The sequence below is a fragment of the Aphanomyces invadans genome, assembly GCF_000520115.1.
Source record: "Aphanomyces invadans strain NJM9701 unplaced genomic scaffold supercont1.2, whole genome shotgun sequence".
Lineage (NCBI taxonomy): Eukaryota > Oomycota > Saprolegniomycetes > Saprolegniales > Verrucalvaceae > Aphanomyces > Aphanomyces invadans.
Genome location: NW_008580147.1, coordinates 448,806 through 475,348, shown reverse-complemented (window position 1 = coordinate 475,348; position 26,543 = coordinate 448,806). Strand labels below are relative to the sequence as shown.

General features: G+C 53.1%; 13 protein-coding genes across 22 annotated transcripts; 7 read left to right on the top strand and 6 right to left on the bottom strand.

Moving 5' to 3' along the window:
- The first annotated feature begins 459 nt into the window (after nucleotides 1–459).
- Nucleotides 460–2,202, top strand: H310_00993 (hypothetical protein). The gene is made up of 8 exons (XM_008863991.1): nucleotides 460–720; nucleotides 785–837; nucleotides 889–1,009; nucleotides 1,060–1,224; nucleotides 1,274–1,328; nucleotides 1,378–1,493; nucleotides 1,538–1,968; nucleotides 2,029–2,202. The coding sequence occupies exons 1-8, from the start codon at nucleotides 503–505 to the stop codon at nucleotides 2,121–2,123; spliced, it is 1,254 nt and encodes a 417-aa protein (XP_008862213.1). The 5' UTR covers nucleotides 460–502; the 3' UTR covers nucleotides 2,124–2,202.
- A 188-nt stretch (nucleotides 2,203–2,390) lies between these two features.
- Nucleotides 2,391–3,375, top strand: H310_00992 (hypothetical protein). The gene is made up of 4 exons (XM_008863990.1): nucleotides 2,391–2,462; nucleotides 2,526–2,550; nucleotides 2,606–3,035; nucleotides 3,089–3,375. The coding sequence occupies exons 1-4, from the start codon at nucleotides 2,450–2,452 to the stop codon at nucleotides 3,338–3,340; spliced, it is 720 nt and encodes a 239-aa protein (XP_008862212.1). The 5' UTR covers nucleotides 2,391–2,449; the 3' UTR covers nucleotides 3,341–3,375.
- A 41-nt stretch (nucleotides 3,376–3,416) lies between these two features.
- On the top strand, nucleotides 3,417–7,337 carry H310_00991. 2 transcript variants are annotated; one of them, XM_008863988.1, is made up of 8 exons: nucleotides 3,417–3,715; nucleotides 3,762–3,928; nucleotides 3,989–4,058; nucleotides 4,105–4,160; nucleotides 4,220–4,300; nucleotides 4,362–5,423; nucleotides 5,482–6,015; nucleotides 6,084–7,337. In XM_008863988.1, the coding sequence occupies exons 1-8, from the start codon at nucleotides 3,460–3,462 to the stop codon at nucleotides 7,281–7,283; spliced, it is 3,426 nt and encodes a 1,141-aa protein (XP_008862210.1). In that variant the 5' UTR covers nucleotides 3,417–3,459; the 3' UTR covers nucleotides 7,284–7,337. The 2 variants fall into 2 exon arrangements, with proteins under 2 accessions (XP_008862210.1, XP_008862211.1); XM_008863989.1 differs by lacking the exons at nucleotides 3,417–3,715; nucleotides 3,762–3,928 and having other exon boundaries at nucleotides 3,945–4,058.
- Nucleotides 7,338–7,862: 525 nt separating this feature from the next.
- Nucleotides 7,863–9,626, top strand: H310_00989 (YbeY/UPF0054 family metalloprotein). 4 transcript variants are annotated; one of them, XM_008863983.1, is made up of 5 exons: nucleotides 7,863–8,027; nucleotides 8,074–8,179; nucleotides 8,237–8,342; nucleotides 8,395–8,455; nucleotides 8,501–9,626. In XM_008863983.1, the coding sequence occupies exons 1-5, from the start codon at nucleotides 7,903–7,905 to the stop codon at nucleotides 8,598–8,600; spliced, it is 498 nt and encodes a 165-aa protein (XP_008862205.1). In that variant the 5' UTR covers nucleotides 7,863–7,902; the 3' UTR covers nucleotides 8,601–9,626. The 4 variants fall into 4 exon arrangements, with proteins under 4 accessions (XP_008862205.1, XP_008862206.1, XP_008862207.1 ...); XM_008863984.1 differs by having other exon boundaries at nucleotides 7,873–8,027; nucleotides 8,082–8,179; nucleotides 8,501–8,666; XM_008863985.1 differs by having other exon boundaries at nucleotides 7,873–8,027; nucleotides 8,082–8,179; nucleotides 8,237–8,455.
- H310_00990 (hypothetical protein) lies at nucleotides 8,622–9,624 on the bottom strand. Its single transcript, XM_008863987.1, has one exon. The coding sequence runs from the start codon at nucleotides 9,615–9,617 to the stop codon at nucleotides 8,649–8,651; it is 969 nt and encodes a 322-aa protein (XP_008862209.1). The 5' UTR covers nucleotides 9,618–9,624; the 3' UTR covers nucleotides 8,622–8,648.
- Nucleotides 9,627–10,028: 402 nt separating the features above from the next.
- On the bottom strand, nucleotides 10,029–11,386 carry H310_00988. 2 transcript variants are annotated; one of them, XM_008863981.1, is made up of 2 exons: nucleotides 10,553–11,386; nucleotides 10,029–10,503 (listed from the first exon to the last, which is right to left on the bottom strand). In XM_008863981.1, the coding sequence occupies exons 1-2, from the start codon at nucleotides 11,379–11,381 to the stop codon at nucleotides 10,292–10,294; spliced, it is 1,041 nt and encodes a 346-aa protein (XP_008862203.1). In that variant the 5' UTR covers nucleotides 11,382–11,386; the 3' UTR covers nucleotides 10,029–10,291. The 2 variants fall into 2 exon arrangements, with proteins under 2 accessions (XP_008862203.1, XP_008862204.1); XM_008863982.1 differs by having other exon boundaries at nucleotides 10,029–10,476.
- Nucleotides 11,387–12,017: 631 nt separating this feature from the next.
- On the bottom strand, nucleotides 12,018–13,221 carry H310_00987 (hypothetical protein). The gene has a single exon (XM_008863980.1). The coding sequence runs from the start codon at nucleotides 13,123–13,125 to the stop codon at nucleotides 12,667–12,669; it is 459 nt and encodes a 152-aa protein (XP_008862202.1). The 5' UTR covers nucleotides 13,126–13,221; the 3' UTR covers nucleotides 12,018–12,666.
- On the bottom strand, nucleotides 13,196–13,747 carry H310_00986 (hypothetical protein). Its single transcript, XM_008863979.1, has 2 exons — nucleotides 13,464–13,747; nucleotides 13,196–13,397 (listed from the first exon to the last, which is right to left on the bottom strand). The coding sequence occupies exons 1-2, from the start codon at nucleotides 13,716–13,718 to the stop codon at nucleotides 13,368–13,370; spliced, it is 285 nt and encodes a 94-aa protein (XP_008862201.1). The 5' UTR covers nucleotides 13,719–13,747; the 3' UTR covers nucleotides 13,196–13,367.
- Nucleotides 13,748–13,895: 148 nt separating this feature from the next.
- H310_00985 (calcium/proton exchanger) lies at nucleotides 13,896–15,210 on the top strand. Its single transcript, XM_008863978.1, has one exon. The coding sequence runs from the start codon at nucleotides 13,912–13,914 to the stop codon at nucleotides 15,148–15,150; it is 1,239 nt and encodes a 412-aa protein (XP_008862200.1). The 5' UTR covers nucleotides 13,896–13,911; the 3' UTR covers nucleotides 15,151–15,210.
- Nucleotides 15,211–15,788: 578 nt separating this feature from the next.
- On the top strand, nucleotides 15,789–17,238 carry H310_00984 (calcium/proton exchanger). The gene has a single exon (XM_008863977.1). The coding sequence runs from the start codon at nucleotides 15,839–15,841 to the stop codon at nucleotides 17,141–17,143; it is 1,305 nt and encodes a 434-aa protein (XP_008862199.1). The 5' UTR covers nucleotides 15,789–15,838; the 3' UTR covers nucleotides 17,144–17,238.
- Nucleotides 17,227–18,733, bottom strand: H310_00983 (hypothetical protein; the record flags this gene model as incomplete). Its single annotated transcript, XM_008863976.1, has 7 exons — nucleotides 17,227–17,542; nucleotides 17,588–17,750; nucleotides 17,797–18,045; nucleotides 18,098–18,159; nucleotides 18,208–18,438; nucleotides 18,489–18,550; nucleotides 18,613–18,733. 7 exons carry the CDS (start codon nucleotides 18,731–18,733, stop codon nucleotides 17,276–17,278), a joined length of 1,155 nt encoding a protein of 384 aa, XP_008862198.1. The 3' UTR covers nucleotides 17,227–17,275.
- A 534-nt stretch (nucleotides 18,734–19,267) lies between these two features.
- Nucleotides 19,268–21,184, top strand: H310_00982 (hypothetical protein). Its single transcript, XM_008863975.1, has 4 exons — nucleotides 19,268–19,357; nucleotides 19,405–19,809; nucleotides 19,856–20,350; nucleotides 20,411–21,184. Exons 1-4 carry the CDS (start codon nucleotides 19,280–19,282, stop codon nucleotides 20,960–20,962), a joined length of 1,530 nt encoding a protein of 509 aa, XP_008862197.1. The 5' UTR covers nucleotides 19,268–19,279; the 3' UTR covers nucleotides 20,963–21,184.
- Nucleotides 20,981–26,247, bottom strand: H310_00981 (hypothetical protein). Of its 5 annotated transcripts, XM_008863973.1 has the most exons (16): nucleotides 25,959–26,247; nucleotides 25,430–25,900; nucleotides 24,837–25,385; nucleotides 24,680–24,789; nucleotides 24,467–24,623; nucleotides 24,237–24,410; nucleotides 24,018–24,181; nucleotides 23,875–23,971; nucleotides 23,749–23,829; nucleotides 23,206–23,701; nucleotides 22,863–23,147; nucleotides 22,446–22,813; nucleotides 22,038–22,398; nucleotides 21,471–21,988; nucleotides 21,192–21,396; nucleotides 20,981–21,134 (listed from the first exon to the last, which is right to left on the bottom strand). In XM_008863973.1, the coding sequence occupies exons 2-16, from the start codon at nucleotides 25,829–25,831 to the stop codon at nucleotides 21,055–21,057; spliced, it is 4,047 nt and encodes a 1,348-aa protein (XP_008862195.1). In that variant the 5' UTR covers nucleotides 25,832–25,900; nucleotides 25,959–26,247; the 3' UTR covers nucleotides 20,981–21,054. The 5 variants fall into 5 exon arrangements, with proteins under 5 accessions (XP_008862195.1, XP_008862192.1, XP_008862196.1 ...); XM_008863970.1 differs by having other exon boundaries at nucleotides 25,430–26,247; XM_008863974.1 differs by having other exon boundaries at nucleotides 21,192–21,988.
- Between the last annotated feature and the right edge of the window lie 296 nt (nucleotides 26,248–26,543).

The window sequence follows — 26,543 nt, the reverse complement described above, 5'->3', positions numbered from 1 at the left end:
AGGAAGGCACCGCGAAAGCTTTCACGCACCGGATCATCACGGCCCGGTTGTGTTGCTCCCACAACTTCAGCGTGTGGCGTAAGCCAAGACCTCCTGCGTGCTTCGACATGAACACAATGTCCTTCTTGAGCCAAGAAATGCGTCCAAGTCGTCAGCACATGGACGGCAGAGTTAATTTCATTACGTACTAATCTTTCGCCTCCCACCAGCTTGGGTCCACAATGTTCCTAGCACAAAATCCAATGTTCGTTCAAAATATTGCACAATCCTCGTGGTTATGCTCAATCTCACCCAGGAAACTAAGTACTGGTAGTATAATCTTCAAATTAGTATTTTCATGCTCAACGCAAAGTCATATTAGACAACAGTAGAGGACGAATATATTTCGAACGAATCGGTAATTTAACATTTGGCGAATCAACCAACCAAATCTCGACATCCATCCAGCCAATCGTTTCGGTGCATTTGGCGAGGCCATTGAACTCGAAGAAGCGGAGTGCCCATGACAGACTCGACGCTACAGATTGTTGCCGGCACATATGAAGGCATGCTGTATGGCTGGGAAGCGTCCACGAAAGACCTGACGGGCAAGAAGCCCCGCACTGCCCTGAAGATGATCTATGGATACCCCGCCCACACGGAATGCATCAAAGCATTGGCCATGATGATGGAGCACGACGGCAAGACGCTCTTGACTGGTGGCAACGACGAAATGATCAAGTATGACACAAACGATGCGCTGTCTGGTCTACGTGATATGCCACTGACTCGTTTGTGGCTGTAGGATTTACAACGTGAAGAAGAAGGTCGAGGTGGGGATCCTCATGCAACACAAAGGTACAACAAACGGTCGCATGTGTCGAATGGTCGCATGAGCTTTCGTTGCAGGTGCGATCACGTGCTTGGAATACTACGGCAAGTCGCATGTTTTGAGTGGAAGTGCCGACAATACGATTTGCATCTGGCGCACGTCGGACTGGAACTGCATCCACATTCTTGGTGGCCACAAGTACGCTCGTCCAGTTCCGCTCTCTGTTTGCTGACTGGACAGTCAATTAGGGGTGCCATCAACTCGATCGCGGTGCATCCCAGCGGCAAGTTGGCCTTCTCCGTTTCCAGGGATAAGACGCTTCGCATGTGGAACCTCGTGAAGGGGCGCTCCGCATACATTCGCCGCCTCGACCAGGAAGCGACCTGCGTCTTTCTCTCTCCAGACGGCAACCGGTTTGTCATGTCGCTTGTTCTGTCCACCTTTTCATGCTTTCGAGTGTAGGTATGGCTTGGTGATGGGCAAGGACGTATCCATTTTTGGGTCGGCGAACGCCGAGGTTTGTTCACCGCGCAAGGCTCATTTGATAGCTCACCACCCTGCTGTAGCTTGTGGGAGCGCTCGAGCACAAGAAGAAGGTGCACACAGCAGCATTTGCTACGAACGATTTGGTTGCGCTGGGCACGGACGACGGCATCTTTTACCTCTACCGCGCACAAGGACAGTACGTTGTGCCATCACAATGTAATCATTATGTCGTGGCTGTAGGCTTCTGGCTAAGATTTCGCATCCCGACATCACGGCGCGCATCCGCAGCCTCCAGGTTGTGGAAAAGGAGGACGCAAACGAGATGCCGTACATTGTGCTCGTGAGCACCAACGGCGTCGTTCAAGTGTACGACCTCGCGCATTTCTCGCTCGAGAACACGTCGTTCGACACCAACAACGCCGTCGAGCCCGTCGCGTCGACCAAAGTGTTTGGGACGGCGTTGGTCACGTGCTTGTCGGCGTGCCGGATGAACGTCGTCACGACCGCGAACGACTCGAAACCGACCAAGCCAAAGACAAAAAAACCAAAGCAAGTGCTAGGGTCTAGCGAGCCCGTCAAGAGCGTTGTGCCTGCACCCAAGATTGTGGTCGAGCATGAAGTGACGGACACGATCAAGAAGTCGAAGCGAAAATCCACCTCCGACGAGACAGGTACGGAATGGAGAAGGGGCATGCAACAGCCCATGTTCTCACCATATCGACCGATCACAGACGGCCAAACGACCAAGAAGCACAAGGATCAAAACCATGGCCCGCCTCCTCCTCCCAACTCCAAACTTCCCACAAAGAAGACCAACAAGAAGTAGAGAACTCGTTTAGTTTTGGTTAACGCATCGGAACAGTTCAGTCCCGACAACATGCACCTGGCACCTTCGTCTATCGCTATGAGTGTGCTCGCCTGGAGACTGAACATGGCGCTCACGTGTTGGTCAGGTCGCTTCGGCCGCCATCGCGTGGGAAATATCCTTCCTTGTAGTGGAAACACTTGGTGTTGATTCCCATTTTTCTCCCAATCATGGTTGGAATTAGGGGAATATTTCCCAATAGACCCACACGATGGGACGTTCGGTAGGAGAGTGACCACACCAGCCAGTCATAAGACTCCAGTTGGCCAAGTTCTTGTAGCGCCGACATGGACTCATGGGGTAGGTCGCACCGCCATCGCCTCTTCCGTCTGTGCCGTGGACCTCATGCCTGGCTGTGTGTAGATGACGATGAATTCGAAGTGCCTTCGTACGCACCATACCTGACTCTGCCTCCTCCGTCGCTTACGATTCTTCATTTTCAGGTTGAACGAAAAGAAGCCCGTCGTGGCCAACTGGGACGACGAAGAAGAGGAAGACGAACCGGCACCCGTGGCCGCTGCGCCCAAGCCGGCGGCTCCTACTGGCCCTTTGAAGCCCAAGCAGCTGAAGAAGCAGATCCTCAAGGAACAGGAAGAAAAGCACAAGTTGGAAGTTGCCATCGCCCGTGCCCGGGCCGAAGACGAACGCAACATGACGGCGGACGAGCTCAAGGCGAAGCAGATTCGTGCGATCGAACACTCAGACTTTGAAAACACGCTGGACGCGTTTGGGTTGTCGGCGAACCCGAATGTCGAGCGCAAAAAAGTAACTGGGCCCAACGAAGTCGAGACGTTGGTCACAAACATGAAGCTCGCGAGCTTGGCCGACCACGAAGAGCTTGGAAGTTTGGTGGGCAAACGTTTGGCTAACTCGGTAGGTTATCCCACGTCGTTGCTCTCGAACGCCTTTGCTGACTGGCGCTGCAGAACGCCAAGTACGTTGTGGAGTTTATGAAGACGTTAATATCGCATGCGAGTAACAACTTGACGGCGGACGACATGAAGGATATCACGACGATCGTGAACGTCATCAAGAACGACAAGATCGCGGCCGCCAAGCCCAAGAGCAAGAAGAAGAAGATCACGGGCAAACAAGGCTATGCCAAGGTCGAGCGCAGCGGTGGTGGTGGCATGGACGATTTTGAAGATGACGGCGAAGACTTTGACGACTTCATGTAGAACTAATACATAAACCTATGTTGCCGTCGACGCTACCTGTGATATGGCCATGATGAACGCGCGGCATAAAAATAGCCGCCTTCCCGTTACGAATCGCGCGGATCCACGACGGCAACCGCATGGGAGATGCCGGAGTCGATGGGTGGGCAGACGACCCCGAAGTACAAATTCATGGCCATCGCGACAACTCGGACAATGCGCTTACGCAAGTTCTGGTGACGGTCAACTCGGAATGGCTGGCGGACTTTGGGGCAACCCATCGAGGGGGACGCGGCAAGGTGCCTCCACTCGACCTCTTTCTCGCCCAGAAAAGCTTGTGGCTCAACGATCACTTCCAAAAGCTTCGCGTGTTGACGGATCCGACGTCACGTCAGGGTACGACATTACCAGCGAATTGTTGACCTGATGGGGGGTGCCACAGCAAAAGACGTCGTGCGAAAATTTGAAGACTGTTTGCAATCAGTCCTTAGCGCTGGTCGGCTCAATCCCAAAGTGGCTGCAGGGTCTCCGTGCTCCGAGTGCATGGTCGAGCCACTGGCGTTGATTTTGTACTGCGCCACACAAGATCGGTGCTCGGAACATCGCGTGGTGCGCCGTGCCCGTCCATCGCCATGGCGCCGTTGTGTGATGTGCTGCTCTTTTCCATAGGAATCGTTTCTCAAGGAGGTTTACATGTATATGTCGTCCGAGTCGATTGTCGGCCGCGCAAACGAAGCTGGTACGTTCCGCGACGTTTCCAGAGAGTTGCAACGGAAAGTGGATAGCGCTGGCAACGCCGCTCTATCGCCTGTTGATCCGACATGCGAATCTCCAAGCCAGGGTACGGCGACCGACGTTTGTTCCAGCCCACGTTGTGATGGTGGTGGTTTGCTGCATCAGATCCTCGTGCTCAAGATCCTCTTGGTGCTGGCCACCGCCGATGCAGTTGTAGTCTCAAAAGGTTGCGAAGTCGGCGCGCAGGTACTTGCCCGTGAACCAGGCCCCTTACTTAACCACTTTTCATGGGTTTTGATGGGACAAGGGACAAGCAATCGTGCCTAACATGTTCCTTTCGACGCTGGCGAAACGACACCCAGACTGCGAAGCGCTTCAAGACTTGACCAAGCGCCTTTTGGTTCTCTTTGATATGCGAAAGACGACCGCATATTTGCTGGAACTATCGTACGCTCCGCCAAGCCCTTGTCCAGCAACACCCCCAAAGAAATCTCCTGCCATGTTGTCGTCTCTACGATCTCCCTCGTTCACGCCCCCCACTACTCTCCTCCGTGACAAGAGCCCGTTCTTGCCACAGCCCAAGGTTCTCTTTGGTTTACGGCCTAAAACAACACCTGCCGCACGCCCTTCCCCGAAACACGGCTCGTCCCCCCCACGATCAAAGGACAAGCCCAATAAAGGCACAAGTTCGCCGCCCCACAACCGCAAACTGCCCGTGACACTGGCTCCGCTCGATCAAATTGAGCAAAGACTGCAATCGTTTGACTTGACTCCACCGCATACAAACACGCTCCAAGTCATTCCAAAGAAGACGTGCAAGCTGGCGGTACCGCTCATTCATTCGTCCGTCCATGATACGGTGGCGCCCCTTGCTCCATTGAAGTCACCCCCACGCCAAAAGGCGACTTCCCATCACGCCAGTCGCGACTTGACGTCGGCGAGTGGATTTGAATGGTGGTGGCGCACACTGCCTGCGAACCACGCGTCGCTTGCCCACCACGCCAAGCTCAAGGCTGTGTGTGTCGCAGCACTCCGAATGCATGGCGCGGGGATATTTGATCGAGCGGTCGAGCTGTACACGTTTGCGCTAACCATGATGCCAGTGCCCGCCACGTTACAGGTGCTACCCACTCCCGAAGACGGCGACGCTGAGACTGTGCATCTCCCGTTGAAACTGCATCTCAATCTTGGCTCTGCGGCGCTGAGTCTTGGCCAAATCACGGAGAGCGTCAAGGCATTTGAAACAGCTATTCACATGGACCCGCAAAGCCTTTGGGCTCACTTTAAGCTCGGCATGGCGTACAATGCAGCAGGGCGAGTCGAAGGAGCAGTCAAGGAGTGGACAGCAGTCGCCAAGCTCTTCCCACCAGTATGCTTTACTACGAGGATTTGCGTGTGAGACTGTGGAGTGAAATTTCCATGCATAGGCACAAGCAGCGCTGGACGCGCTCGGGCGAGGCAGCTCGCTTCTCCACCCTGGTTCCTGCGGTGGTGGCGACAGCCCCACGGTCAAGGCAAAAAGCACAAGCATCAAATCAAACCCATCTCGAAGTGGAGGCGCGTCGCCGTCATCCGAAACCAAATCATTCAAGCATCGCGTCAGAGATGTGGTGCGACACTTGGCCAACATGGGAGCGCGCATGGAGATCGATTGGCCACTTGTGTTTTCCCTCGTCGACCGGTACCATCTTGGCATGGTGACAACCACAACATTCAGGGAGATCCTTCACGTGAGTGGCTTGGCGCTGACCACTCAAGAGTACGCCGATCTGGCGCGGTACTTGCGCGACCCGAACGACCCCAACTACGTGTCACACACCAAACTCCTCACCGACGCCACGTTCGTTGCTGCGTCGGCATCACATCACAGAACGATACCGCTGGATCAAGTGTGCTTCCACGGTCCTCGAAAAAGAACCACGATGGAGAACTTGCGGGTACCACTGCATTTGATTGCCCAGGTAAGGAATGGGTGAACCCTCAAGTCGTTTGCATGAATCACCATCGCTTATGGGATCACGTTTGCCAGAACGAATGCTACAACTTCTTTTCGACGTTGGCGTCGTGGGCTGCGTTTGGAGTGTCGAAAGCCATTCCTGGTGTACCGATACTGCACACAACGTGGATGGTCCGCCTGACGCACGTCCCAGCAGTCCCAGCGTCCGTTGTGCCGGCTGAAGCTGTGATTATTGTCCGAAATGCGATTGCCGCCGGTGCACTTCAGGCAAAGCATATCATTCTTGTCCGTCTCAGAGCGGCGAAGAAGCTAGCAGTATCCCTCGTGGCCCAAGCGCAGTTCACCGCGTGTGCGCATATGTCACGATGGAGGAAAGATGGCATCCACAACGTGAGTGTTGCGATGGGTGGCCATATCTTGCAATGCGCCGTCGCCAGACTCGTGCTCAAGTCTCGGGTTCACACCGCCAGGGCGTTGATGGAGCGTCGAAGCCTCGCCCGGGCTGACTTGACGCAGCCGTCACAGAGAGCAGCAGCGCTCCTCGACTTACAACGCCTGGCGACTATATGTCTCGACGAAATGACATGTAGAGCTCGTTTGTCAATCGTTGGAAAGCGAAAGAGTCGCGCAGCGCTGGCTCGAACAGCTACCACATCGGTACGATGGAGGCAGCGCAACATCGACGCGAAAATCTCCCTTGTGCGCCTTGTCACGAAATGTCGAAGCCGAATCGAGGTGGTGGAGTCGGCCCGATGCCACCTTGCCGAGCAGGTGGTCTGGGCACGTTCAACGTTGGACCATCTCCGTCTTGTGGCATGGGATCAACTCGTGGCGACGACGCGATTCATTGTGGCGCAAACCACCGTCTCCACTATTTTGGTCACGATGGTGCAGACCGTAGCAGCAGCGCGAATGGCGCACGCCTTGCCAGAATTCGATGTTTCGGACCAACGAGTTGTGTGGGATAACTCGGTTCAAGTTGCCTTGGACTACGTGCCGAAGCAAGACTCAATCGTTCGAATTGACACGTTTGGCAAAGAGGACGACCAGCAGCACGATGGCGTCACAGCAGAAACCAAATGTGATTCGAGTGATGACGATGGAGGTATCGCGTCCGATGGTGAAGATGAACATGAGGCCGACAATGCAATTGCGAGCTTTCCTCCCAATATGAGTGGGCTCGAGACTACTGAAGACACTCATCGAACTGTAGCAAGCGAGCATGAAGCGTTCACGCCGTCAAGGCGAGGAAACTCTGAAGGTCCTTCCTGACTCGTTTCATAAAAAAAAACACGAAAATATCCAACATATTTGGACAATGCTGAAATTCAATTGCCTGATTGGCATTTTTATTCAGGCGGATGAAATGAGTAGACAAGGCAAGGAAGGAATATCTCTATCGAGTTGTCCGAGTCCTTGGAGCGTGCGTTGGGGGGTATCTGCCTTCACCACGCTTTGGGAATCATCACGTTGGAAGTTCTGCGACGAACTTGCAGGTAACCTTGCATTGACCGCGGAACATATCCAGAATGAGCCAATCGAATGCCGTCATCGAAAAATTGACCAATCGAATCGATTCTAGTTCATGGAATTCGTGGGGAGTCCCAAATTCAAATTTGCTTCAAACCGATAGAATACGGACTAGCGACCGTTCTGACAACACGCATGGTGTTGCCCTCCTCTCAAAATTCATCGCCCAATCTCCCCTACACTGGGGCTGGCGGTGAGGATTGAGTTGGCCTTGCTATTTCACGTGCTGTGTTGAGTTCGAAGTGTTCGATATGATTGAGTGCATCTAATTTGAGCGAGAGCGTATTGGTTTATCCGGATTTGAATATGTGATTCGTATTGGTTGGTGTGCCAACATTTGGACACGTCTCGAAAGAACACCATGGTCATCGTGAGCAAAGTGCTGCGGCAACAGTATGGTGCTAAGTCACTGCCATTGAATCCAAGGAAGCTGAATGCGCATCTCAATGCGATGCTTCGGATCATTGGATCTCCAGGACGTCGATGGTACGTCTTTGGTCTTGGCCAGCACGTCAGATTATACAGCCTGTAGGGACGCAGGACTGCTCTTGACGGACGACAAACACATCCAGTTCATGAACAAGAAGTATCGAAACAAAGACAAACCGACCGACATCCTCTCGTTTCCAAACTACACGGTGCGTAGCAATGGCTCTCTGAACCTGCTGAATGCGATCTCACCCTACACATCTCAGATTCAAACGCCAGGCGTGTTGCCTGACGCCCGCACCCAAGAAGGCCGATATCTAGGCGACATGTTCCTCAGTCTTCCGTACATTGAAGCGTATTGCCGCAACAATGGTAGGGCCCTGCTAAGGTCCCATGTCAAGGATTGTCGTTTTCCATGTACCAGACACCACGCTCGAGGAAAGAATGCCCATTTTGGTCGCGCACGGTCTGTGTCACTTGATGGGGTCCGAGATCTGGTCTTTTGGCATCGTCTGACTGGACTCCCATAGATATGACCACGAAACAGACGACGACTTCGCAATCATGTCCGCCGCGGAAGAAGCGCTGCTGGAGACCTACGGCAAGCACGTGCCGCCGATGTACCAGTGACGGCACTTCCAGATCCTTCCAAGTCGTAGACAACTCTAGCATCGTTAATTAATTGGCTTCTGCGTATTCTTCGTATATAGAGTAGACCGCACTGCACCCCGTCTTCATCACCATTGTAGTGAACGCAACGTGCAGACACCGGGGCACAAATCCTCCCATGGCGAACCCGACCAGACGCTTCACCCCGCCCTGCGCGAATTCGTTCTTGAACGTGTCGACGATCCCGACGTTCGCGCCAGCCTTTGATGCTTGTTGAATTTGAGCCACCATAACGTCCACGGGCAGCGTCGCCAAGCACGACAGCGTTCCACCGACGAGTGACGCTGCCAACTCTTCCGACACTGTGATCTTTCGCGTGGGGTCCCCACGACGGTACATAACGTCTTCGCTGAGGACGCAGAAAAAGTAACGCGTCGACCAGTCCGCAACACGTTTCAACGAAAACACAACGCTGCCCTTCATGAGTGCAGGCACGCCTTCGTTGCGGATGACGTTCATGCCAACTTGCCCGGATTTGGTAATGGTTTCCCACCCTGACATTTTGGTTCGGAATACCGGATCAGTCATGACACGAGTCTTGAGAAGAAGCGTTGGGCTCAACACAATGCCTTGAATCCCACCGCCGAGGCCTCCTGACATGATTTCGGCCATGCGATCCGAAAGATATCCTTGTTTCACGAGGGGGCTGAGTTGAGCGCGAGAAAATGCTTGACCCCAGCTGAACACCGATCCCTTTGCCAGCGCCTGGACTGTGCCCCACGGGAAAAAACCATCCCAGATGCCAACAATGCCCTTGGACCTTGTGATGTCGCGGGCCAGTTCCAAATACGATTTGTGGCTCTGGGTTTGCTTCATGACTTTGATGAACTCGAGGAAGTGCCCGGCCGCAAACTCGTACGTCCAACCAACTCCAGCACCGATGAAAAACTTCACCTGAGGGTTTTGCATCTTCTTCCCTGGCAACGCGGGGGGAGCAACGGCCGTCGTGAGGAGCACGGGGGGCGTTGACGTGGCCATGGAGAAGAATGTGGAAGTGACCGGGGGAAAAGGCCGATTTCGTACTTAAGAGAGTCGAACCTGATGATGTCAGCAACCCCAAGGCGTCGTTGGGGCGTTTGTCACTCACTCAGCAGGTATTTTTATTCGAAATCGTGTTTTCATTGGATGGTTGTATTGGGTATGTGGATTCATATAAAAATCACCCTCGGCAGTATGCGCATTGATTGGCGTAGAAGGGATGTATAAAACCCCCCTTTGCAGTGTGTGACGCTGCTTTGTCACGGGACTTGCCTAGTTCCGATAAAAACTGGGGCGAATTCGGTCGATTTGACTCCAAGATTAGGATATTTTCGCCTAGAAAATGGCCCCGCATGGTACTTCCCAGTTTTACCGGGCCACGTTGAAGTTTGCATATCACTATAGAGGGTCGCCGACATCTGTCGCATCAACGCCAAGGCTTGCGCCGGACAGCGGAACGTGGCCGCCATAAGGCTTGTGGAGTCGGGTGAGGAACACACTGCGGCGCAGACAACGGGAAGGCGTAGCCTCAAGTTACGTAGTCGTGTGCACCGCTCAAGGGGAAAATCTTAGCGTGGGCAACCTCACGTGGAGCGACTGTACATTGCAACATCGCCCTGGTTGGTTCCAACACGTTACGTCAGAAACTGGTCGGACATGTCAGGATCGTCGCTTCAGTCGTTGCGAACGCGGCGAAGGTTGATGTTGATGCGGGCACGAGCCATGTACACTCGAAGCGCATGGAGCTCTCGAGAGTCGACTGCACTTGAAACTAAGGCTGAAAAATCGTTCATTGCTTGGATGAATTCGCTCGAAAGTTTGGACGTCACGAGGGGGACACCGTGGAAGCATCGTCGAGCTTCGCCCCCCATAATTACAATGTCACCTTATAAAGCATGCATTCTCAGCGGGATAAGGTGGCGATGAAGACGAACCTGAACGCAGCCACAAGGGTGTAGGGACAGTTTCGCGCGTCACACCGCCTTGCAAGTAAATGCACTGGGTGCCCAAGCTTAGCGATACAATTGGATTCACCATGTCTTCTTCAGCATTGTCCATGTGACCGCCCATCATGGTGCCTGCAGGGTAGAAATTGACGATGCCTGACTCGCCAACTTTGCAGGAATCTTGCATGCCAGTAATCTCGAACACTTCTTGAACGAGCTGCTTCAGCTCTGGTGGCAATGGCGGCATATCGGGCGTGTCCAAATACTCGCGTTCTGTCCAGTCGTAATGCCGACCAACATTTGCCCACCTTAGCGATTGAAACGATTTCCATGTTTCTTCGCCAGGGCTTTCCCACACATCCTTCCACAGGTTCGTCGTCGCCAGCCGGTCCTTCGTCAAGTTTGACAAATTTGTGAAGGGATTTTGAGAGTACTCCCGTAATGCCCGTAGCGCCCATTCCACTTGTGTTGGCAAGGGCATGGCGTTGATGAGGATGCGAAGTCCAGGATGGCCATCAATTTCGAATAGCGCGGCATGCCTTGCATCTAGTATTGTGCCAGTGAAGGGGTCGCCCGAAGGAACCAGCGGTATGTTGCGCACTCTGGCTCGGTGTGTCACTGAATTGCTTCCGAGATCGTGCACATCCAGAACTTCAGAAGAAACAACGCCGCCATTCGTAATGTATAGGTGGCGTTCACGGCGTCGCTGTTTAGCGTTCTTGTGGCCGTCTCCACGGTGTCGGTAGTACTTCTCGATGGGACGGAAACGATCCACCTTAGTGGCCGGTGGTGCTGGTGCCGCAGCGTGGGAAGGCATCCGACTACGCAAAGCGAAAAACATTATCCGAACTAGCGATAAACCATCCGGATACGTCGGATATGTTTGAATTCTCAGGAGTTTTCAAAAAGCGCGGGAAGTTCGTCTGTCATGTCAAAGCACGTGGTCTCGCTCTCCCAGATGCTTGAGAATGAGAGCAGGTATGGAGGAGCGCGATTGCATGCACTCGGAATTGCCGTAATGACGCCTTTCCAGGAGACGGGAAAACGTGGTCAGTCTCAACCCATCACGGGGAATTTCGAACTCTACGAACAGAACTCAACCACCTCAACCAATGCAACCAGGACCAAAGCTCAAGCACAATCACCTTCGACAAACGAGTCAAGACAGTGTGAATTGATTTGAGCTCACCAATCTCGACATATAGGCTACCAACAATCGATGTACGCACCGCCCCAGGAGGATTTTTTGAACCAGCAATCGCAATCCATAAGTGAGACTCAACTTGGCATCGGCTGACCGAATGATGGAATTGATAGGACACTCCATAGGATATGCGAGCTCATCTCAACAAACAGCATACACATCCGAAGATATATTCAGTCAAACGCAACTAACTCCCTTTAGTCAAGATGAGGTGCATTCTACGCGCCAAATGTCGCCACCAAACCTCCCATCTTTTCTGCGTAGGCTGTGCTTCCACTTCCAACCCTGTTACAAAGCAGGTATTCCAGAATGCTAGTGGAGTCGGCGGAGTTGCGTCGTGGTTCTCAAACTTCAAGAGACGAGAACTATTCAACGTCAGCAAAAGGGCCAATTGACCCCGAGCGACATCATCAGCTCATAGAGACCGTTCAATCACTCCTTCAAGACAAGCAAAAAGAAGCTCAAGAAAAAGAGGTGAAAAAATCGTTGAAAAAGCGAAAGATTGACGAGCTGGAGCGAGAAAAGCGAGAACGTCGCGACGCCAAAGAACAGCAGAGACAGAATGAGCAAGCTGAGAAACTTCGTCGACGACAAGCCAAGCTGGAAGTACAACGTGAAAAAGAAATTCAGCACCAAGCTCGAAAGGCTGAGAAGGCGAAACTCAAGCAAAAAGTGGAAGATGCTAAGCTCAGTCGCAAACTGGAAAAGCAAAGACAGCTTGCTGCAACTCAGGTGGCGGAGCGAGCAGAGCAAGCCGTACAATTACAAGCTAAGGAGGCCAGACACCAAGCGAAAGCACAGGCCACGGCGAAGCGGGAGTCCGAACTTCGAGCAATAAGTGCACGAATTTGGAAACTTGAGCATCGCCATACTATCGAATCCAAAGAATACAAGGCTATCATGAAGAAAGTGCAGCTCTTGACGAAAACGACAAAGGAATTGCTGGTGGAGGTGTGGAAAGCCCTCCAACAATCGACTGCACCATGCAGCCAACTACTAATTGGTCTTTGGGGTAGAATAAAAAGCTTGTCCAAGCAGTTGAAGGGCACAAAAAGGTGGTTGTAGAGTCGGCAAGTAAACTTGACAGCACCTGCAAGACTGTCAACGATTTGATATCCACCGGCACACTCAACTTACATTGGGCGATTAAAGATTGGCGAGAAAGTGGAGCTATAATGCCTCCCAAACCCAGCATATCGCCACCCCCAGTGAATCGCTTACTGATCGCCGAAGAAGATTCCATGTCAGAGCTTGATGTACTGGCGATTGTAGACCCGAGTGGCATGGATGAGAATTTTGTCCTCCCGAAGAAAGAACACGAGTCTGTCTCATTTGGATCGACGTTTGCCCAAGACATGATTCAACTGGCAAGGGAGAAGCGACAACGCAAGCAGCAACGACGGCGGGGGGATGTTGTTAACCAAGCATGTGCGTCAAGGAGGTAGACATTATATTTTTAATCACACGTGGTCATTGAGTACGCTTCTTCGCGACACCGTTTGCTTGCTTGCTCTATACTAGATTGCTCGATGCAGTCGCGAATGAGCAATGCAAATCCAAGGCAGCGCACGAGTCGACCGCCGCCGTCGTTGTTCTCCACTATTCGTCATCTTGCCCTTCGAATCGAATCTACCCACAACACAGCATGATGACAAATGCTTAGCGCTACCAATGAGAGAGGGATCATGGACTTACGGGCTTCATGGAAAGCCAAGGATCTTTGACCAACGCCGAGTATTGCTCGCGGAGGGCCTTGCACGCAACAAAGTGGTTTACGCCGTTCTTCATGTAGCACTCGGCGATTTCTTCACGGAGGAGCTTGACCTTTTGGTGAGAGATGACCTTTTCTTGCGCCAATTCCCGCTTCGCCTTGACCAACTTGGCCAGGTCTTCGATGCTCGCGTGGCCAATGCCGACGTTCGGGAGGAGGACTTGTCCGTTCTCGGCCATTGAATGCAGTCGCCGTCGCGTGGAGGAATATTGCCTCGCCACCGCATACGATATCGACGTTATCCGGACGTCTCCACTCACGTCAATCGAAGCCACCGTCAAATAGAGTTAAGTCACTATTTTCAGTACCTGTGAAAGATCCAAAGGGGCCGACGGTTACTGGTCGTGATGTTGGAAGGAATTCCCGCATTGAATGCCATACATCAACATGCTGCTAACGAAAGCCAAGGAAGATCTTCGCACGTCCAAAGAAACGACGCCGTTGATTCGAGGGGACGTGAATGGAAGCCCACCGCCGCCCCCGACGCTAGCCCACACGCTGTACTTCGTCGCCACCGACAGCTACATCAACCTGCTCTTGCTATTCCTTCCGTTTGCCATTTATTCGTCGTACGCGGAGTGGGGAGATACAATTGTGTTTGTGTTCAACTTTGCTAGCATGATTCCGCTCGCCAAAATTATCGGAGACGCCACGGAAGAAGTGGCGTTCCACACAGGGGACACGATTGGCGGGTTGGTCAACGCCACGTTTGGCAACGCCGTGGAAGTCATCATTGCGATCTTTGCTTTGCGAGACGGCCAAATCGCCGTCGTGCAGGGGTCGCTGCTCGGGTCCATTCTGTCGAACTTGCTCCTTGTGCTTGGATGCTGCTTTGTGGCTGGAGGGGTAACCCAATCCGTGTCCAAGTTCAACGAAACAAATGCATCAGCCAACTCGTCGCTGCTCATGGTGTCTGCTTTCGCAATGCTCGTGCCGTCGTATTACAAGCACACGACATACGAAGAAAAACCCGAGACCAAGGCGATTGTGCTGGGACTGTCGCACATCGCGGCCATCTTCTTGCTCCTCATGTACATTCAATTGTTGTACTTTCAAATGAAGACTCACGCGCACCTGTTCGACTCGAGTGAGAACGATCTGACTGCCGACGACGAAGGCATTGACGACGACACGCCCGACCACACGAACATGACACTCAGCAGCAGCGTCATCGTGCTGGGCCTTGCCACCGTGCTCGTGTCTATTCTGTCGGAATACCTCGTCGGTTCGATCGATGGATTTGTTGCGTCGGCGCATGTGAGCAAATCCTTTGTGGGGATTATTGTGCTGCCGATTGTGGGTAACGCCGTCGAGCACTTGACTGCGGTTCGTGTCGCGCTCAAACACAAGATGGAGCTGGCGATGGGGGTTGCAGTCGGATCCGCCACGCAAATCTCGCTCTTTGTGGTCCCGGTGACGGTGCTGGCCGGATGGATCATGGACAAACCCATGACGTTGGCGTTCCCAACCTTTGAGGCGGTGACGTACGTGTCTGCAGTTGTGATCGTGTACGCCATCATCGTTGACGGCAAATCGCATTGGCTTGAAGGTTCCATGCTCCTTACTCTGTATGGCCTGATTGCCATTGCGCTTCTTTGGGTGCATGTATGATAGAGGAAATGAGAGAGATAACGACAGATGGTGAAATACACGACGACATACAAAGGCCAACTGACTCGTGTCACTTCACATCCTATCCTTCCGTGCAGGGCTCGGAACAGGGAATAAGTTGCGGCGTGGTGGCATGCCGTTAAAGGAGGTTCATCGAAGGACACAGCCCAATCCCACCCCCGACCTTGAGTGATCTAGCGTCGGAGTCGTTTTCTTCTTCAATTCAGTTGAGCTCCATTGCAGCCGCGAGGGCGAGAACCCAGTCGTGCTTTGCGGACGTGCGCCGTGCAACTTGTCAGGCTGCCACGTCATGGGACCGACAACACCACTGGGATGATCTGACCTGTTTTAATTGGTGGATTTTCTACGAAATACGAATTCATTCACTCAGAGCGATTTTCTCAGAGGGAGTGCACGTACGAAGATGGAAAGATATTCCTTCCTTCACAGCGCCAAGAGTGCTCACGAAGCACCGACCGCGGAAGGCACTGTTTTGGTTGAGAGCGGCTCTGGCGACAAACTCCTCCGTAAAACCGACAGAAGTCCCACGTGTTCCAGTATTATGGATGTGGCACATCCCTAGCCATCGAAGTTCGAAGATTCTGTGGTTGGGTCGTTGACGGCCCCATGGTTGGAGGATTCAGGCAGGGTGCGTGGTGGAACAACAAGGACATTGACTTCGGACACGATGGCAGCCAAGACGAAGGAGGCACAGAAGTTCCTACGCGAGACGAGCCATATCACACCCGCTTCGCAAGACCTAGAAGACCCGACTCGTTCTGAGACAGCCGCGACGGAAGCGGAGCTTGCAACTGTGCAGATCGACCAGTTGGCGTCAGCCGCAACAACCTCCAAGCACCCCAGCCAAAGCCGGATCATCTGGAACCTTATGACGGGAAGTTACGTGAACCTGTTCCTTCTGCTCATGCCGGTCGCTGCCTGGTCTTACGTGGACAAGTGGGGCGACATCCCCATCTTTGTGCTCAATTTTCTCGCGATGGTACCCCTCGCGAACATTCTCGGCGAAGCCACGGAAGCACTTGCAGAACACTGCGGTGACACCATTGGCGGCCTTGTCAACGCGACGTTTGGAAACGCCGTCGAGGTGATCATTGCAGTGTTCGCGCTGAAGAAAGGCGAAATCGCGCTCGTCCAGAGCTCTCTTCTCGGCTCCATGTTGTCGAACCTTCTTCTCGTACTCGGATGCTGCTTCATCGCGGCCCACGTTGGCGGTGCGTCTGAGGCGTCATTCAGCGGCCGCGCCGCCGCCACGAATATGTCGCTTCTCTTTGTGACGAGCTTTGCCATGCTTGTACCGACGTACTACCACTACTCGAACTTTGCCTCGTCAACGACCAAGCGTGAAGAGGAAGTCCTTGTCATGTCTCGCGTCTCCGCGATCTTCCTCATCGCCATGTATCTTCAGCTCCTCGTGTTTCAACTTCGCACTCACCGCCGTCGACCATCCGACGACACTACCGCAACCGACGACGGGCCAAGCGAGGAAAACCACGAGCCGCAGCTGTCCTTTTGGAGCAGTCTTATTGTCTTGGCACTGTCGACCGGCCTCGTCTCCCTCTTTTCCGAGTTCCTCGTTGCGTCCGTGGACGGCTTTACCGAGTCTGCCAACATCAGTCGATCTTTTGTCGGGATTATCTTGCTCCCGATTGTCGGCAATGCCGTCGAGCACGTGACTGCGATCAAAGTGGCCCTGAAAAACAACATGGAGCTCGCTCTCGGAGTCGCTGTCGGGTCTGCGACTCAGATTTCGCTCTTTGTCGTGCCTTTCTGTGTCGTTGCAGGGTGGGTGATGGGCCAGCCCATGACGCTGGCGTTCCCAACCTTCGATGCCGTCACGTACGTGATCAGCATCGTAATCGTGTACGCAATTGTGTCGAACGGAACGTCCAACTGGCTCGAAGGGTCCATGCTCCTCACCCTCTACTGCCTCATTGCCGTCGCCCTGATTGAGATGGAGCTGATCGACGATTAGCCAGCGACGGAATCCCTCGACACCTCGCTCCACTCACCCAAAGACACCCCCAATGTGACTTACGCCACCGCCGTAACATGACATTGTACAACTGCCTTGTTTAGTGCTCCACGATAGCAAGCCGACTCGGAGCTAGTCGTTCGATTCGTCGACGTCGCTCGACTCAAAATCAGCGACGAGGTCTGCATAGGCACTCCGAGGACGTTTGCTGCGAGGGAATGATGACTGAGGCAACGGACTTGCGCCAGGTGGGTGCTTGAACTGTTGAAATGACATGGATGGCGGCGGCAGGGGACTCGGTTCTGTCGGTGGCACTCGGTCATGGCGTGGTGGTTGCTGAGTGGAGACAATACGATGCAAGTGTGTCAGGAGGTCTGCTGCCCGAACATCTGTATATGCCTACACATAAGTGAAATCTCTTGGCAAAAGTAGATGATTTCGTACTTGGTGGGCGAGGGCTGTGGATGCGCGGACCCAGTTGGTGGCGTCAATGTAGTTGCAAGACACCGCCACGGTTTGCGTGAGGTTCTGGACAAAGTGGGGGGTGCCAGCCGGGACGAACAAGACGTCGCCTTCTTCGAGGACGCAATCCCACACGCGAGCATGGCTACGGACGAAGGCTTCAGCGTATACACGAAACGGCAACAAGTTACCGAAACAAGGCGTGCTCGGGGGACCCTTCTGGTCTGGCCAGGTCGACACCAAATACCACATCGGGCGACCCAGCATGCCACTCGGGGTAGAGCAAGTGCATGTCGTCGGGATGCACGAGGCACCATCGCTTGCGCCCTTCCAGAAGCGCCATCCAAAAGTTGGACCCGAACGAATCGACGTGTGTTTGGCTTTCAGTGCCCTCGGGCCCGAGAAATAAACTGGGCCACGTCTCGCGGTACATGGTGCCTCTATAGCAACAAAATATACGTTTGAAAACGCCAGGACAAGTTGGAGAGGTACTCAGGGGTGTGCTGGAGCCAGTCACCGGCAAAGTATGCTGGAATGCGCAGGTGCCGGGTTAACTCTAGGAATCGCCCAAAGCCAAGCACACGATGAGGTATGGACTCGACGACAAGCAATTTGCCTGGTAAATGCAACGGAATGGAGACGTCATGCACGTAGAGCGAGTCGGCCCCAGGGGATCCCTTCCCGTCACGCAAGGCTACGACGAAGTCCGACACAGAAACGCGCGGACCTTGTTCAAGCCGAGCCCAGAGCACCGAGTCGAGGACTTTCCGCTTCGTCTCCACCGTTGTATGGGCAACGGTCGGGTTGGCGACCAACGCGTCCAGCGTCCATGGCTATATACAACCACATTATCATCACGAGGCGCGACGTTTTCGTCACGTACACGATCCGTGACGAGCGACGCGCCTCCCTTGAGGACCACCGGGAGGCCTTTTTGAGCATACTCTAGTTGGAAAAGCCCCATTTACATATTGTACAGCACCCGTCGTCATTCCGAAGCAACGAACTTGTCATGAAGGCGTCCACGGACAGCGAGCTGGGGTGCTCAACAGGTACAGGGAGATGCGGTGGAAGCGACGGACGCGACGATGATTCCATGGTCGCAGCGAGAAGTGCTCGCTTCTTCATCGCCGTGGCATTGAATTCCATTCGGCCATGATGAGCTTTGTAAGAACCTACCAAGCCAATTCCGCGATCATGCATTGATTCATGGCGCGCGGACACCTTCTGTCGGGGCAAGGGCCATGGCTTGAGCAATATGATGTAGAGCGACCAGATCCCCCATTCCGTCTAAGAGTTCCAGGTAGAGTGCAAGATTCGCGTGCAAGGCATGGTTGGTTTGATCACGTTGCAGCGACTGTCTGGAAGTGCATCACGGTACGCTGGGATGTTGGAGTGGCTCACCGTATTCTGTCCACGTTCTGTTGAAGGAATCGACGCACAGAAGCTGTGGGAAGCATTCGGTTGATCCTCGTCGCTGGGCAACATGACGACGTTGTCCACGCGTCGTCCGACCTGTCTGAGTTTGCCTCATGTCCCTCCCGACGATACCACCGCGCCAATTGGGCCAGCGCGTCAACCACCATGATGGAAATTATCCGGATGGAAGTCTCTTGTGCGACTTCAACTGAAGAATTTCGAATAGCATTTGACAACTTGGATCTCGCACCACCCATGGCGGAACAGCTCGCGGTGAAGATGATGGAGGGCATTGCTCTGGTCGAGTCGGCATCCTCCGTCAGAGCCATGAAGGTAAGCTAGTAGAAGCCGGAGTGCAGTAGCGTCATGTGCATGAGTAGAGGGAATCGAATGTGAAACGAAACACGGTTCCAAGTTGTCCTTTCCGCCTCGTGTTGTGTCAACCCTTTGAAGAGCTCTTGTCGCAAAACACAAAGCAACACCTAAGTGCTGGGAATGCATACTCGATCAAGCTGGATACGCTTCCGTTCACCATTCTCGAGACGGAAGTGTTTCGCAGAGCCTTTCCCAACAAAACACTCCTCCGACTTGTCTTGAACCACCTTGTCGGCATGCGAATCCTCCTCACAAGCAATACGACTCGCGTCGTCGTTCAGAATCTATCCAATGTGCCCATTCGAGTTCATCAAACTGATAAGGCACCGAAACTGCTGTCGTCTGCAGGTGCTGTTGCAGACATGACTCATGGGACCCTCCTTACTCTATTTGAATTCCCTCCAGAGCACGTATGACAATCAAATATCCATGCATTTCATATTGTGTCGTCCGTAGGAATTCTCCCATTTTCCTCCACTTCAGTACCGCGTCGTGCATGCCAATGTTCCACTTGGCCTCCGCGATGCCACATACATTCACGCCGTGCATTGTCAAGATCGACGCTGGACGGCAACTGTCGACGCAGCCAAGACCTCTGCACCCCCACGATACTCCTTACGCATGCATCGTGGCATGTCCGAGTTCACACCGGATGAAAAAGCAGCGATGCATGTCAATGGTTTGCTGTCGATTCCGTGCGACCAGCCAGTCGTCGTTGGTCGAGACGCGTGGTCTAATGCATTTGGTGCCCGATTCCGTTCATTTCCAATTCGATTCATTCCTCGCTGTCAGTTGTATCTTCGGCCTCATTTACAGCCTGATGGCCCCAATGAAGGCGTCGAGCTGGTCAACTGCGGCGACATCTCGGTGAACGTATGCGACCGGTGGGTTAACGCCGGTGAGACGTGCAAGCTGCAGCATGGCGACAAGATCTCGTGGATAATATCCAAGGTATTTTTGAGTGCTTTCACATGTCATAATGCAAATACCCTCAACGAAGCACGACCGCAGGACTGCTACTCGTTTCCTCTTGCCTATGTCCTTATGGACACGCACGAGGCGCTGACCCTGACACCTCACAACTACACGTTCCTCCCCACCACGATCCAGTCCATGTTTGCCCCGCTCTTGGACCAATTCAAGATGCACCTTACTCACATGCCCCCAACGATTCAACGTGTGTTTGGTACCAACACCGTGAAACGCATTCAGCTGAGTGACTCAACGACCGACACCCCCGTTGCTCTGATGCCGATGACCCACACTCAAGATTTTGAGTTTCAAGTGTTCTGGAGACATCCCATTATCTTTGCGCTTCGGCAAGACCAGATTGGCCACCTTACACCAGACACCACGGCGGACTTGATTGTGCAGATGCTCGGGATCGCTGCCTCCAACGCTGGCTCACAAACCATTCACGACCACGAAGTTGCCCTCAGCACATGTCTTCGAATCGCCAAGCAGTTAAATGTCGTCGATCTGCGTCCTCTTCCGTCCAACTACTTCATCCAGCAGAACGCTTTGCAAAATGTGGCCGAGTGCTATGCAATTCCGCAGCCATAGCCCGAGACGTCGTTCCAATCAGACACTGCCAACAAGGATCATTTTGGTGGAATTTGGATCGCTATCATTCACAACGCAAACAACGTCCCATGTCAAGCGGTGTGGAGTTGAAGTCGATGGGAAAGGAACTCGATGAGGTCCACATGCGGCGATGCCGCAATGGGTGTGCATTCTACGACAAAAAATTAGTCGTGTCCAAAATCCAACATGTTTTGAACAGAATTCCTACCTTGGAGCAATTGTTTTGCGATGGGAAGAGCAACCTCCAAGCCACTCACAGCCATTTTGGGCTGATCGACGAGACGCTGTCCAGCCTGGTGTAACTGCATCGATAGCGCTCGCTCCAAGAGTTCCTTGACTTGCTGACGACTCATCACACGTGACTTCCACGTCACTTGCTCGTTCCAGAACGACTCGAACATTGCCACATTGTCCTACACATGAAAACAACACACGTCCGAGACATTCATTTGTTTGTGAGTGGAAACATGACGAGCTTTCCACGCACAAGTTGAAGCAGCATCGCCCAGTCCGTCCAAGTGACGCGCTCCTTGTCGCTCTTCGTGACACCAGTGCCTGTGATGCACTTTTTCTTTTCCTGGAGGACTAAGATGCTCTCTTCGACTGAGTTGCGCACGACGAACTTGTGGACGGTTGTCGATTTGTCCTGCCCGATGCGGTGAATTCGATTGATGGCTTGGGCTTCAACACCAGGATGTAGCAGTGGTTCGATCAAGATGACATGGTTTGCCTCGACTACGTTAAGCCCGTTCGCACCGTGTTTAAACGGTATCGCGAGCACACATCCTTCAGGATATTGCTTGAAGAGTTCCAATGTCTTGTCAAAGTCCCTTTTTTGTTGCACAAGGAAGCAATGAACGCCAGCGGCCACCAGCGCTTGGTGCATGAGCTTGAGCATGTCTGGCCACTGTGAAAACATTAAGCACTTGGCCCCCGCCTCCATCGACTGTATTCGCCGGACAATGCTGTCAATCTTAGTTCCATGGCCCCCGCTGTCTACGTTGTCTGCAGCGCCTGGGTTCAGCCTCGCGAACAATTTGCATGGACGGTCTACCTCTGAGTCGGCTGTCTTCTTGAATAAACACAATGCGGTTTTCATGGGCAACAGAGCGACAAGTCGGGCATCGAATCAGAGGCTTGGCGCGCTGTATCAAGAGGTGTGTGCATTCCATACAGAAAACGTGGGCGCATGGCCACACGCCCCGCTTAGCGCGCATTCGTTCGTGACACACCACGCACATCTGGTCGTCATTTCCACCACTGGTGGATTGATCCCGCATGCGATGCAAATGCAGGAGATACCGAAGCTGGCTCAATTTGGACGCGAGGTTCGCACTCGACTCGACCTTTTCTTGTTCCAGTTCCATCCGCTTCAAGGGCACTTCCACTGGAAGTAGTTTGTACAATTTTTCGGCCTACAGAGTGTCAGCAGAATGGTCGTTGGAGTATTCACGACACTGACATCTCGAATAGGTTCGTATGGCTGGCGCAATTGCAGTGTCGTCTTGGCCATTTCGAGCTCGTCCAGGGCACCCAAACGAGCATGTTGGGCCTTCCACAACTTCATGGCCAGTATGCGCTCCTTTCTCATGTCACCGAACATCGTTTGGATTCGCTCGTGCATGGTATAGGCATTGTAACTCGTGGTGCATTTGACGAGTTCAGTCGTAATGTCCATCAGCAACGACGCCAGGTTGTGGTCACTTGCAGACAAGGCAGCGTCCGTGTCGGCAATCCCAAGCATGCTCCGCAGCGCATCCATTTGAGGTTGGAGTTTGCAGTGATGACACGTTGGTCCATCTCGCCCCTCTCGGCATCGCGAGCAATTCCCTGGCAGAGAAAAATGAATCCGAGAACTTGTTCATTTCATTTGCCACACCAGAAATGTCAATATCTTGCTTTGTTGGCACGGTGCGACTCAAGGCCATCAAACGCTGGTGATTGACGGCTCGGAGTAGAAACATCCGATCGAATTCACGGACAAGCACCATGCGAAGCGAATGCGCAGTGCGCATCTTCTGGCTCCAATGCGCGCCCGTGTCGTAGCGACTCATTAGCTTGGCCCGTACGCGATCGATGAAGGCGACGTCGTCATCAATGCCATCGAGCGCTTCCATCCATCCCGAGTGGAACGAGTCTGGAACATGTTGGGTTTCCATGTCCACTAGTGTTTTGCCACAACCTCAAAGGAGCCAACCAAGCGACGAAGGTGATGAACATACCGTCGGGAAAATGGTCGGCTTGAAATGCGTTGAACGCAGTCTCATACTTGTGCAAGGCCGTATCATGGGCAAGGTTACACTGCTGCAAGTAATACAGTTCGATCCGTGTCGCGCTCTCAGCCAGCTCACGCCGAGCACCGCAAATCAAGTCCGTCGCGCAGTCCCGTTGAACGGAAAAATTCTTGAAGATTGGTTTGGTGGCAGTCAACTGAGGCAGGCAGTGATGTGTCTTGGCGTCTTCGTATGGCACTGAATGGGGTACGTTATCTGCATCGTCGCCACAATACCGCCCCAAGAGACGACCGAAATTGTATACGAGATGCAAACGTGGAAGCAAGTCGGCGTGAATGTCCGCCCAGTTGTGCTGAACCAAACAAAGAGCTTCGTAGTATTGTCCTACGGCGACGTCGATGGCACCTTCGAGAACGTTAAGGGCAGCCAACCCATTCAATACAGCCAGCAGTATCCGCTGGGCTTCTTCGCATTCGCGTTGAGCCTATGGCTCCAACGGTAAGTGATTGAGCTTGACATGATACAGGAAACCTTTTGTAACATTTCAGCTAGAACTTCGTCCATTTTCATGGGTTGATTGCCGTCGAGAGCTTTGAGGCCGTTGCTACCAACCTGACCAGCACTCAATGAAATCCGTCATTGGTACGTGAGGCACACCTGTGGGTGGCAACAGGCTTGCCGCAGCCGCATCAAGCTGTTGATCATCGCAGGCGTAATTTCGTTGTGTTCCGTGGTGTCAGGTAAAAGGCGGTGCCTGCGTCATGGTGAGCAAATGCAAAAGGGAGGACGAGTCGCAGTACTTAGTGCATTCTTCCAATTGCTGGTGGTAAAAGTGTGTCTCTATGTTGGACAAATCGAGCCAAGTCACTTCAATCGTTTGAGGTGGTAAATTGATTTGATCGAGAACGTTCTTCTTTTCATTCCGCCACATCAAGTGTTGCATGAGGTGCCCCAGACGATGGCTCTACTACCAGAAGGGTACAAAAGCGAAGTGCATTGGGGCGTTCGGTATACTCTACCGTAGCTGCAAATGGGACCATCACCGCGCGCCACCATGCCTTGTCATGAAATGGCACTGCTTGAAGAAACGCGAGCGTCCCGTATACGTCAGCGAGGTCTGCTGAGAACGGCGTCCCACTGACACACCATCGCAACGTGCTCTTGAGCGCCAGCGCCATTAGAGAAGCCTTGGTCTTTGCCAACAGCGATGGACGCGTCAAAAGGATTCGATACAACAATTTGTTTTTACCTGAGTGTTTTCCACCAACTGGGCCTCGTCCATGCAAATACGCCACCACTTGACATGGGTCAATGGGCTCGCAACAATTCGATAACGCTTTCGTTGCCGTAAAGTCGACTCTTCAGTCGCTGCCACGTGGTGCAAGTCGTCCTTTAGGGCTTCATAACTACAAGACCAAGTGCCTTAGCTCAGTATGTTGATCATTACTTCACTTGACTGTACGTTGTGAGGACCACGTCGAACTTGGCGAGCTCTGGCGCGCGGCAGTACTTCCACTCAGGACTTGGGCGACCTTTCAAACGCTGGCGAAGGGATTTTATGCCGCCGTACGACTATGCTTGCCCATTCGAATCACGCCAATGGTACATAACGGGCATACCATGATGCTGATGGAGTCGGGCTTGGTGTGCCGTAGAATTTCTCGTTTCCACTGCTTGTGAATGGATTCTGGGGAAATAATCAGCGTAGTCGTGGCAGCCCAGTCGGGGACAACGCGACGAAGGCATCCTTCGCAGTAAAACTCTTTCGTACATCCGACGAAGCCCGTGCAAACACGATGCTGCGCCATGCCACACCGGACGCACGCGAGCCATCCGTGTACGTCTTCATCATGGGAATTGCACACGCAGCTTCGAATGGGGCCATCAGTCACCGTTGCATTTTGCAATGGAACAGCATTGTCTTGATCGACATCATTTGAGACAGGAGGACTTGGATGTGACAGGATGCACGCCAGCACTTGGACAGTTTTCCCAAGGCCCATCTCATCAGCCAAGATTCCTCCGCGAACATTCCAGGAATTCACGCCGTCAACGGAGGCAACATCCGACAATGCACGAAACAGAGTTGTGAATGGATTGTACTCGACTCCGCTTGCATGACGGGCCCAGAGAGCCGCGAAGGGCGGGGACTTGGCATTGGTTGCGTTCTAGAGAGCACTGAGTGCCCCTGTGATGGCAGTTCGAAACGTACGTGTGGTGGTGGTGGTGGGAGTGCTTCCCGCTGAAGCATCCATGCAACCGCTGCTTTTTGATATGGTCGTAATGTTGAAAGTAGGTTAGGGCTGGGTTCGAATTCCTCTCCAGCTTGGGATGTCGGAACGGATGGAATGAACTTGTACAGGACTGTCGGGTCAAAGTTGATTGATGTTGATGGGTCGGCAAGCTCTGACATGTAAGGGAACGTCCACTCGTCTTTCGACTGGCGGATGAGCCACCGCATGAAGTTTCCCATGTGCTTGGAAATGAGCGTCGTTGCACTCGGCAGATTTCGATTCCCCCTCAAGGCTGTGTACGTTGTCATGTGGATGCCAAACCGTGCATGACGTCCATCAATTTCAACCGCCAAGCACTTCTTGCTGTTTAGAAACGCCATGGCAGTCAGTTCCTCCGGACGACATTTTGCTGCCCAAGGAGGAGGAATCTCCACCGCTTGATCACCTTTCTTGAGGACGATGTCAGTGTACGCTTCATCTTCCTTTCCGACAAACGAGACAACGTACGCTCCAGATTCTTCTTCTCGACTGGTGATTGCATTTGAGGCTTCCCCCATCTCAAGAGGAAGACGAACATGAATCCACTCCGCTGCGGCATCCATCGACAAAGGTTGCAAATGATACGAAATAGGCAGCTCTGTCGTCTCGCTCGACCGGGAGCGCCGACTCCATAGCTTGGCTTTCTTTACAGATGGCTGTTCTGTGGCCGACGCATCAGCATCATCGGCTGGCTTCCTTGGCGCCTGCCGCTTCGGTGCTGCTTGCTTTCGCCGTCCCATCGCAGGTGAAATTCAACATGGAATTCCTAAAATGATACGATCAACTCTCGCGGTTAAACCATTCCACTGCTCTGAGCGAGGTCTTTATTGCTTGTTACCACGTTAAACTGTCTAATTCTATATTCCATGGCAACCGTCATTTTCATGGCGGTTCCAAGCCATTCGATAAAGTACACCAATTACAATCACTCCAGATGAATTCAGAAGGGCACGACCATTCCGTTCACCACGATCGGCCCGAGTGCATTGACTAAAGTTGCCAATAAACCGCTCAGCGCAGTTTATTCCATCCCAGTGATCGTGGTAGCCTCTG